Source organism: Lineus longissimus, chromosome 7, assembly GCF_910592395.1.
Source record: "Lineus longissimus chromosome 7, tnLinLong1.2, whole genome shotgun sequence".
Taxonomy (NCBI): domain Eukaryota; kingdom Metazoa; phylum Nemertea; class Pilidiophora; order Heteronemertea; family Lineidae; genus Lineus; species Lineus longissimus.
The window spans coordinates 19347413-19359448 of NC_088314.1; the positions used below are offsets into that span (position 1 = coordinate 19347413).

The window sequence follows — 12036 nt, forward strand, 5'->3', positions numbered from 1 at the left end:
TTTCCACCATTTTTGCATGCAAGATGGGTATGTTACTTCTGACCACACCTGTATACACTGTAAACATGGGTATGTTACTTCTGACCACGCCTGTACACACTAAATATCCATCCATATACCCACCTCTCCTTCCACTATCGTAAGATTCGGGATGGAGAATCCACTTTTTGAAATGACGACCACATTCTTGAAGTCTGTAAACAAATAGAATTTGATGAGGTCATGATTCTGAATAATATAAGACACAGATCAACAATAGATCACATCAGACCAGATATGTGACTCGCTCTACCAAAACTAGGCGCTTGTCGCATCTGAACTTGACAGGTTGATACGGACTTGTTGTTCATTTCCCTATTGTAGACCTTTTGTGAAATCTATTACAAACTGATTTGGTCACATTTCACAAAAGGTCTACAATAGGGAAATGAACAACAAGTCCGTATCAACCTGTCAAGTTCAGATGCGACAAGCGCCTAGTTTTGGTAGAGCGGGTCACATATTTGACTTTGGGTTCAAGTCCTGCTTGTAATCATCATCTGTTTGTTATGTTTAAGCAGTCCACCACAGTGCATGCAGTTAGACTAATTGTATTCACAAAGCGTTATGACCATTCTATGTATTCATAAAGCCACAAGGTTATGTCTTCAAGTGACACAATTTTCTATGCTTTTTTGTTAGTGATGTTGATGGCCGAAATGCAACATGGTCACCTTCGCCAAGATCCCATGATTATTCTAAAGCAAAGCCGTCACAATCAGCCATGCTGTTATAAAGCAACGAAGTGTTTTAAAGAGGTCAATGTCTTGTAAAGCATGGAGGATTCCTGATCCAAAATTAAAGGTACACATGATGTATTCTTCAGAAATTCCTTAAAATTAACACTGTAGAAAATGGTTCTATCACTGTTTTGAAAGATACATGACCAACTACTCAGACATTGAATTTAGACCCAAAGAACTTCAGAATACTTGCACATTAAGAAATATCGAGAAGAATATGAGTTTTTATCACAGAAATTTATGGTCAGATTAGTTCCAAGTTATTGCCAATTAAGGACTTGATCTATCAATTTAGAACAAATGTTCAAAATAATCATGCCAGACTCACAATAACAGAGAATACATCTCCATACATTTTTTACAAACATGCATGTCTGAGCAGTCTAAGTTTTGACAAATATATTTAGCATCAACTTGAAAACGAAGATTTAAAAAAGAATTCCAGACAGCAATATGAATTTCACACACGGCATTGATTTTGGAATACCAAACTTTGCTGAGCTCACTTCAAAATTTAAATATTCATACTGATTTTTTTTCTTCTGCATATTCATCTTGTTCATAGCACACTGTCACACAGATTATTATCCTACTGCCAGACCCCAGTTTTTATACTTTCACGCGTTACTGTAAAATATATTAATAATAATGTGACGCATTTATATAGCGCTCCTCAGTAACGTAACTGTTAAAGCGCTGTGGGATATCAAATTATTACCCCAGTCTCCACAGAAATCAATCAGGGGTTTCAAGGAGCAACCAGAAGACGCTCACTTGAACTCGACCAGTCGGGGAACCAAGGAGTGACTTGGCCGGGAGTCGAACCCACGACCTCCTGATCATGAGGCCGACTCTCTTCCACTGCGCTACATTTTTTCAAATTTAGCATTCAAAAGCTTGGTGTTGGTCAAATAGAGGAGATGCCCTACGGGTATCTGCCCACCATGCATCAGTATCATGCCGGTAATTACCAAGAAAGCTAAATAATAAATAAGCCAATGTTGTTGGTAACCGTATACCACGCACTGCTAGTCTACCTAGAGATGTCATGCCGATGGTCTTTACGACCTTGGTATGAAACAGTTCTTAGTTTCAAAGCAGACTCATACTTAGTTGTTTTTTTCAATAATCATACAATTATTTAATTTCATATGCCCTGGGGGCCTTAGGTTGTCCAGCCATTATTTTACAATTCTCTAATCTGGTTGCATAGCTTGTGTTATGGTTGACATTTATGGAGAACAGTTAGGTCAAATCTTAATCCAGTGAAGAACTCATGGTATTTGATTAAGCTGGGATAAATTTTCTGTTTATTGAAATACAACCATACTGGCAAACCATTTTACAGTAATTAAGGTTCCTACATGATCAATAAACACAGTGAGTAAAGGTATTGCTTTACCTTTGTAACCCAATAGAAACCAGACTGTCCCAAGGACCAATTCAAAAATTGTATTACTGACTTTTTCTGAGTAGTTTTTGTAACAATAGGCTTAATGGATATGGTTTATAAGGATCAGGAATCATTAGGCCGACATTTTTATATAAATGATTTATAACTTGTCGCTAATTTGCAAGCAATAAGACTAATAAAAGACCAAACAGCCTATAAGTACTTGAACATACAACCAATTAGCCCAACAAAAAATTGTTGTAAAGAATTCACACAGATGACAGTTTTGGCTGTCTAACCATTACCATAACTACTGCTGCCCAAATGAGGCACTGTGCACTATACACTGTAAACAGCAGTACATTGTTACCAAGGTGTTATAGAATTTACGACTAACTACACTTCCACCCGTGTTACCGTTAGTAAAAAGCCACAGCAAGTGTTTTGTGAGTGATGAAATGTGGCGATAATCATTTAGCTAGCCCTACAGGGATCCCTATTAGCGACACATGTCCTAATCTTCTGCAAAAGTCCCCTCTCCATTCATGATATCATTCACCCAACCGTCAACAGAAACAACTAAAGCCGACTTAGCCAGCAAAAGGGTTAATCACCGCATTTCATCAGCATTTGCTTGCCAAGCCATGTTAGTACCAAATTAGCGTCAACTATCTTCTAGAACACTACAGGCCATCTCGATCCACACAAGACCGTTTGATCATCTTTCAACAGTTGGAGTTGGAATGGTCAAATGGTCACCCTGAGGAGATCAGAGGTTGAACTGTTTACTCCTCCATCCCTGTGTACTGAGACAAAGGGGGATGGGCCATTTCACCCCTGCTCTCTCAGGGTGAACTTGACAGGTTCTGTACCAGCACCTCATGTCTCATGGAGTACAGTATGCACTACCAGTAACCACCCATGAGAGGTACTGGTGTCCAAAAGGCATAGCGATTTCAAAGCCTTGGAATATAATGAATAAATGATGTCAGAACGGTTCTTTCGTCAGCCAAATGGCCTACTCCAGGAATCGTTACAGCCTTTGACTGGCAGTTGTAGCAGACAGTAACACACCCTTGTGGATCGAGATGGTACTTAAAGACATGAGGAATTGGCACGTTATTTACACAGAGTCAGTTCTGCGCCTCAAGAACGACATTACTAGGGCGGTTAGGATGATTCCAAATCGTATCATGAGAGGGTTAATCAGACAGTCAGTGCTGCTAACAATGGGATGGCATGCGATATCTGCTCCTGATTGGTCAAAAGTCGTCAATGGACACTTCACTTGACCAATCAGCACACTCCTTACAAGCCAGAATGAGCTATCCCATGATTATTAGGCAATACCGATCACCTGCTGGCCCTCAATGACAAGGAACCACCAATCTATCGCTAGGGCTGAAAGGGTTGAGCGGAAACGAGACATACATGACATCGGGGGGGACATGACAGGATGGATGAGACGTGTCTGTCTATAGGGGGCGCTCTTTGTCAAACTCAGGACCGCAGATCATACTTTGCTTTTTCTTGGCCTAAAGTTTAATGGTCGTGAAAATACCACACTTCAGTCCTTCATGGTATCCAAGGTCCTGTATTGAAACCAAAGCAGGGTTTTAACCAGGTACATTGTATACTTCAGGTTGGCATCAAATGTGCAGCAGACGGGATGAAACCCAATATCTGGTAGCAGACTGTCTATCAAATGTTGGTGAAGATTTATATTTGACAAAGAGCAACCCCTGAAGAGAGCAACTGATTGATCTAACGACATTTTAACTAGACAGACATTAGCACGACATAGTCTCATAATTCACCACAAAACTGCTAAATTTATAATTTTTGGGAGGAAATCCTTGTAAATTGCAAAAATAAAGAGGCAATGTTACAGTTTAGTATAACTATAAGTCAATGTTTTGTGATGAACTAATGATGTCATGTCAGTGCTTAAGGGAATACAGAAAGTTATCTAAAGCACCCGGCACACCAGTGATTTTTGTGGCTGAAACATGCAACAATTATCGCTGCGATGAGCGAGAAAATGATCGCGCATCTGCAGGTGAGACTGGTAATCACCAGGTTCGATATTGATTGCACGTCGCAAGGATCACTGATTCTTGTCACTGGTCTGCAATGACGACCACAAACAAGAGATTTTTGTCACATGTGGTCGCGGGGCGCTTTAGACTTGGTTCACTCAGTTATTGGGGGACACAAACGAGCCATGAAGGCGTGTGGTAGCTACCATAATCGTCGTCATCTTCATCTTCTGAAACTGAATAAGCAGGGCCGAATATGAAATAAAAGCAACACATCAGAGCAAAAATGACTGATAATATCATAGCTAAAAGCGTTGAGTGAACATTTTTGGTGATTTATGTGGGAAATTTATTGTCCAGCTCATGTTAGAGAGCCTGCTGTGACCTATGCAGATTTAAGGGTTGACCACAGGCACATTTTAACCTAAAGCATAGAACTCTTTCAGTTTCATAACAAAGTGAATGCCAATTTCAAGGGAGGGACTCCCTCCCTTGAACAGTTGGAATTCATTTAAATTTGAATGAGTTCTAATTGCTTTAGGATTTCAAGTTCTTGCCAAAATGGTGGTGTCTATGGTCAACCTTTACTGTCAGAGTGTCTGATCCTTGTCACGAGATTGCACGAATTGACTTTCTCTGGCCTCAAAAAGATCAGATCTGTTTTAACACTGCCAATGCTTAGGGGCCTACATTGTACTATCAGAAACGACATGTGTTGTGAACCAATGGGTTAATGTGGGACTGAAGCACACTGTGTATTTACTGTAACCAATAGCACAGGCTTTCAATGGTGCAAATAAATTCCTGTAAGGGGAAAATGGCCGAGGTGACACATTCACCAAGCCGACTTGGCCTGATGTAAATATCCGCAAAAGTTATTTTGGCACCATTTCCATAGCCAAAGAAACCGACCCTAAAGTTCTAGGTCACCACGAAATGGGCCCTTTCTTTGGTTCATAACGTTCAAAAGATATGTTTCGTCCACGTTGGCCAAAAATAGACCCACATATTGTTACTTTTGTGCGTATGATTATGAAATACAGAGCATTCTGAAAAAAGTTTCGAAATCAACTGAGCGACTTATGACAATCATGATTTACTAAGTGAACCGCCCATTCACAACAATAATCTGTGTTTCGTAATCATCTAAATCAATTCTGTAACATGAAATGTCTGGTCATTTCCACCTAGATAACATGAGATAGACATTAAACATGCTTGATGTGAGAAATTGAATACCGGTAGTTGAATTTGAAATGGAAATGAATGGGGTGAGAATTCTCTCGATTGACACAAACTGATAGGGCACAAAGGGTGTCTCATTGTGAACCCAATCAAAAACAGGTCAAACGCTTCAGACGATTCTTTCTCTGCCATTTGTCTGCATGATCTTTGAGATCGAGATTTTGAAATTTATTGCCTCAATGGAATTATTTGTGAATTTATTGAACACTACAACTATTTTTCATGGCCTCTTTCTCCAAGAAGCCAAAGACTTCTAATTTAAGCACGCAGATCCCTCTCTCTAAAATGCCTATTTAGCCCAAACTTTCCAAATTTTTCTCGGGCAGAACCCCAAACTCTCTTATTTTTTAGATCTAGGCTTTCAAGGTTGGGCTGCCCCCTTCCCAAAATTTCTGGATCCACCACTGAAAGTGACCTCATGAACTTAAAACTTGGATGGTAAAACATGCATCTTTTATTTAATATTGTTTTCAAACATGCCAAAGTGAAACAATAACTTGTGGTGAAGGGGCATTTGAATCCCTTCCATGCTGCTACATTTATGAGATATAAACGTACGCAACTAAATGTGGGTAAGATGTTTAAGTGTGGGATGTGAGCTGTAATGGACATGCTGCCCCTACCTTTGGAATCTATCAAAGAAGAGGGACAAATCATACAGAAATATCAAAAAACAATTCCCTTAACCCTTTCAGTCACTGCTGAAGCGAAAATTACAAATACAATGATGTGATAACATTGGACAAATGTGTGTGTTTCACCAGAATGATCATGTCATATTTCTGGCTTTACTGCACATGAACTCTTTCACATTATTCCCATCATAAAGGCTATATTTTAACTCTGTTGGAGGAATCTCTCAGAAATTGATATACATGTAAGTCAAATTTATTCTGTTTTGTGGAGAAGAAATCCAAGGAACCATGGAGAGGGCTTACCTATTGGTCGACCAGGTCGAATGATCTTCAGACCGGAAGCAGCAGATTTGATAGCATTCAGTTTCCTCCACGCTGCATCACTCTTTCCCGACACTGAGGTGGCACGTGATACCGCTGATTGCGGCGGGCGCTGGATGCCACCCTGACCACCTTGGGGTGGCGGTTGGTCAGTTGAGATATCGCCCTCTATTGAAGCACCGTTACCCATGATGGTCGACTGGTTTTAGTTCTGAAAGAAGGAGCAAAGACAGGTCTAGCTTTCTATCCTCCCAATTTCATTTATTTCTTCATAATCTTGGATGAAAGGTAGGTGACAGGTGAAACGTCATATTCCTGAACCTTCGACAATTTTGAATCCAAACTGGCCGACCATTATCTTCAATCATTGCTGGACGTGATGTAAAACTTCTAGCCGCTATAAAAACCTAGCCAGGATAAGTAGCATTAGCGACCTTGGTTACCTCGAGTTGTTTCTTAGCAACCATTGTCATTTGGGGAAACAAGCAGAACAGAATTACGCTACGAAAGTTTTTTGACATCAGAGTTGTGATTAATCCAAAGAGAAATGATTCTTAGGGAAAGAGGGTATGACAGCCAAAACAACTCAGGGTAGGACAGTCTATCCCAAAGGCCAATGTCATGTCAGTCGGTGTTAGAGCATTTTCAATTGGAGCCCCTCAGCTGTGGAATAAACTTCCTTCAACTGTTAGAAACTGCAGCTCTCTGTTATCTTTCAAGGGACAACTGAAACATTTGCTTTTTAAAGAGGCCTATCAAGTGCCTTGAGCGGCCAGTTAATGGTTGAATACTGCGCTATATAAGACTCATATTATTATATTATTATAGAAGAACTTTTTATCTTATTCTATTTTGTAATATTGCTGCAGAACCGAAGCCCTTCTGACACACCCACACAGTCATGACAGTGAGAAACGTTTACGTGAAAGGCAGTAGGGCCAAATTGTTTAATCCAGAATAGACACCAGACACAAGGAACCTCAGTTTTGAGTCTCTTTTGAAGGACTGTGGGGAGCCAGGGATTTTCCTTCCATGAAAGCCACACTGGTTTATCCCTTCGCTTCTGATATTATTGACAATTATTGTGTTGAATATAGGACATGGCCAATGATCTATCACAAAGAGTTCAGCACATGATAATCCACTTCATTCTTTAGAGTAAATATCGCCTTTATTTGCAAGGCATAACAACAGGCCAAACTGTTATCTGGTATGCCATTGCCTGCCATATTGACACAGAAAGTAACACTAGGCTTTTAAAGCACTTTATTTTTCAAATCTTCATATAGTTTGCTGTGTTTGGTAGGAGGGATGATAGTTTAACCCTTGTAGATTTCATAACTGCTCTAGTTGAATTCTTCATTTGGCTCAAATTACTCAGATTTGCGCTCACGAAATTGACTCTGGAGCTGAAACTATAGACCATCGATACTGGTCACAATGTTTTTACTTGGTGCAGCAAGTGGGTGGAGGTTTTCATGTGAAACTTTGACCTGAAGATCCCCAGAATGCCAAAGCTAAATAAATCTCAATTCGGAGCAGGTTTTCTTTTAGAAATGGGATCATGAGACTCAAAACTGAGCAAGATGAGATGATGGAACCTCATGATACTTGAAGTGCTGTAGAACCTCTCTATAAAGTACACCCTCCAGACTGACAAGTGCTGTCCTTGATAGAGAGGTGTCCTGAACCTCTCTATGAAGGACACCCTCCAGACTGATAAGTCTTGTCCTTCATAGAGAGGTGTCCTGAACCTCTCTATGAAGGAAACCCTCCAGACTGACAAGTGCTGTCCTTCATAGAGTGGTGTCCTGAACCTCTCTATTTAAAAGGACACCCTTCAGACGGATAAGTGCTGTCCTTGATAGAGAGGTCTCCTGATTAAAGCTAGGTCAAATTCAATGGAGACAACCACTTTGGGACCAAAACTAGCGTTCTAGAGAGGTTAAATCCTTAAAAGAGAGGTGTCCGCTCTTTAGGGGAGGTTCCACTTTATAGGATTTTGATTCTATGGGGTGAATCTCCAGAGGGCACACTCCAAGATTAATCAATGCTCTGGAATAGACCCAGCACAATCACCATGAGAGAAAGAAAACATGTATGCTAAAATGCTAAATATAGACAACATCAAGAATGCATGAATTTCTTGTTCCTTGCTGGTGTGTCAATTGTAACAATCGATACGAATGAACTAAACACATGTATTGTCTCATTTATCCAGAGGTACATGCTATTCATTCAAATATACATATTCTTAGCTGCGCATTAAGCGTATTTTGTCATGTTATGTATGTAACTATCGGAAGTCAATATTTTGACGATTCCACGAATATATTCAGATGCGCATTGATTGATCATAGCCTGTCATGTTGCTATGTAATTGATTGTTTGTCAATACTCTACCCTGCCCCAACTGGGAGCATACCTGTGTTCCCCGGTACCTATCTTCCCCCAAGAGGTACCTATGTTCCCCGGTACCTATGTTCCCCGGTACCTATGTTCCCCGGTACCTATGTTCCCCCAAGAGGTACCTATGTTCCCCGGTACCTATGTTCCCCAGGTACCTATGTTCCCAGTACAGAACCTATGTCCGCAAAGAAAAGTGTGTTTTTTGTGATACGGTTTGTTTCCACAAATTCCTGGAAAGACCTCACAGAATGAAGTCACTTAATTCCAGGAAATTGCAATTCCCAGAAATCCCCCATAAAACAGAGTTTCAGTATTTTTTGTTCGTAATAAAAGACATTTTTACTCCAAAACTATATGGGGGAACATAGGTACCGGGGAACATAGGTACCTCTTGGGGGAAGATAGGTACCGGGGAACATAGGTACCTCTTGGGGGAAGTTAGGTACCTCTTGGGGGAACACAGGTACCGGGGAACATAGGGATGACCCTGCCCCAACAATCTGCTTCTAAAGGTCGGTTGGAAAGTCTTGGGCCAGCGGCAATGTAACATGATAATCTATAGATTCTGCTGTGCTCTACAACTGGATGCTTTCAAAAGTGGTACTTTTACCATTATTTTATACGCCTAGTAAGTATTTTTTAAAGGATAACACACCGTTTTAATCCAAAGAGTTCCACTAATCACTTGTTGATGTTTGACTGGCCAAGTTATCGAAGAATATCCATTCTCTGCCTGGAATGATAAGATAGGAGGAACGTGATAATAAAATGATAGCTAAGGTAATATTCAATTAAAAGCTCGACAATTTTCCGGTTCAAGCTCATTGAATGAAATCCCCTGTGATGAAACATGTTAATTATTCAAAAGTTCATCAAAACCAATTATGACTGGAAAATCATAAATCGAAATGAGATTAATTATGATATGAATAAAATATGTTTCCCTCAGGGTCAGACAACCATTGCAGCTAGTGGTGTGAATAGTTTAGATGTAAATATGAGAGAGACCCCTATTGGCAATTTTGTGTAGTATAATCTGACCTACCTGGTTGTAGCCTATAGGTCCCCTTTAACATTAAGTGATTTGAAATAATTCAAATATTATGAAAAGAAACCACTGGATGGAAACCTCTACTCCTTTCTTTTATATCGATTCAGAGAATTTCACAACTCACCTCGACAGAAATCGTGAAACAAAATAATAACAGTAACACATTGCTTATTTTATCATAAAATTGATCGAAAACATATTTGAAAATATTCCCCGAGAGATATAACCCTATTCAGTGAATCTGTACGTAACATTACATCCACAAAGCAACACACATTCACCTTACAGCGAACACTTTCTCCAATATGCGAGATAACGGTCGCAGCAGCACGTGTTGTCGAGCTGTTGCCATGGCGACATGGAGACGATGAAACGCAATCGTCCAGTAAATACGTTCGCGGGTGATCCATCTCTGGAACACTTTATTGCTTCGGAATCTTGATTACAACATCTAAGTGTGATACCACTCATTAATGGCCTCTGGCAAATTGCTGTCGCGACATTTTTTTCACATGATCTGGTATGAGGATGTGATAAGGTGATAATAAAAGAGAGAATATCACACTTATGCAAGTATCAATTCGTTTCTTGTACCCCCCCTCCTCAAGGGTAGTTAAGCTATCACCACTAATCTTTGCCGATGCTTGAGTAGTATTTATTTTTCCTTTAGTGAAAATTTGGCGAAGCTGGAAAGAATAAGGATGCTAATGTGTCGATGTCTTGTCGAACATACAGCCTTACCCAGTAAAATTAGTTCGGTTACTTTATATGACGGTGATAACTGATATATTGTTGATGGTGATGTCTTGACGAAAGAAAAAGTAGCATTGGTGAAAAAAGGGTGATGCTTGAGCCTTAAGATGTCGTTATAGAGTGATAAGGTGTCGTACCCTTGATGAGGGGGGTACAAGACACGAATTGATACTTGCATTAATCAAGAGAGTAATTTGACATGTACTCAGGCTACAAATAGCTCAGAAGGTATGTCTAGATCGCCAAAGTGGCACAGTTGAGAGCTGAGCGTCAACTATGAGGACAGTGTCATCTCCATAAACAATATTGGGTGCTTGTTTAAAAGTAAGAGATTATTAGTGCAGGCAAATTTTATGAAACTTGGCATTCATGACATTTGTAGATCAGACTACCAGTACCAAATGGCCCCCTTATAATGTAAATATTCAGTAAGTACACAACTGGAAATTCTCAAATTAAAGTTCCCTTTTCGAATTTTTGGACATACTGAGAAGGCCTTTCTAGGGACTTCATAATCCATAGGCAGGGATGCTAGGTAGGCTTGATAAAGTTACACGAAGTCACAAAGAGGGGTCTCTCACATCTCACAGTACATCGAAACTCTTCAGGCTTATTGCAAGGAATATATTCAGTGCTCAATATAACCTGACCAAGTGCCCTTACTTTGCATATATGGTAATCTGAGGATGGCCAATTTAACCCCTTGCCTATAGTCCCCCTTTAACAGTGTCTATTGAAAATCTACCTTGCAGGATTCAACACAGTATTACTAATACCGTCCATCGTAAACAAACGGAAGATCGCCGAGCTAACCTTGTGGATATCTTGTTGCCATAAGAGACGCGTCCTCAGGGATGTACCCGCTCAATAATTGATCAGGCCTACACAAGACTGAATATCAAATCCATGATCCTTGCCACCTTGTGTCATGTTGCTTTTAGAATGAGTAATGTTAACCCTCTCAAATAAGCATTTCATGGTTTTATACCAAGGATCAAAACAATGATCATAATTTAAAAAAAAATGTTTTTCAAATTTTAAGTGCAAAAATTCTGTGCTGTAAATTCAAAACAGAAAGCGTTTTGAGGTTCTGTAGGTGAAGTAAAATAAATAAATGAGATCTTGACTCCAACAAAAAATATGGCAAACAACTAACTTTTAGTTTTAGTCTTAGCCAGGTCAAGGCCACCACTTTTGTCATGCAAATAACACTTCAGAACTGCTCCTTTGGTATGCAAAGAAGCAGCCTCTGCTCTGTCCAGTGGCCATAAGAAATGTTTTAGTTTTAAATTGCAAATTCAAAATGTTTAACGAACGGCGTAGGCCTTTAACAATCAATTTTACCCAGATGTTAAATTTATCATCGGCCTGTAACCTCACCTGTGATGTTAGACCGATACATATCGCC

The 12036-nt window shown here is 39.9% G+C and overlaps 1 protein-coding gene across 1 annotated transcript in view; it reads right to left on the minus strand.

Moving 5' to 3' along the window:
* Positions 1–12036, minus strand: part of LOC135491376 (uncharacterized) — a 69904-nt gene that overhangs the window by 54398 nt on the left and 3470 nt on the right. Inside the window, exons 2-5 of the mRNA XM_064777200.1 lie at positions 9480–9557; positions 6398–6626; positions 4421–4450; positions 124–194 (exon numbers count right to left, since the gene is read on the minus strand). Of these exons, the coding sequence (XP_064633270.1) occupies positions 124–194; positions 4421–4450; positions 6398–6605 (309 nt within the window). The 5' untranslated portion in view covers positions 6606–6626; positions 9480–9557. The remainder of the gene's footprint in view (positions 1–123; positions 195–4420; positions 4451–6397; positions 6627–9479; positions 9558–12036) is intronic.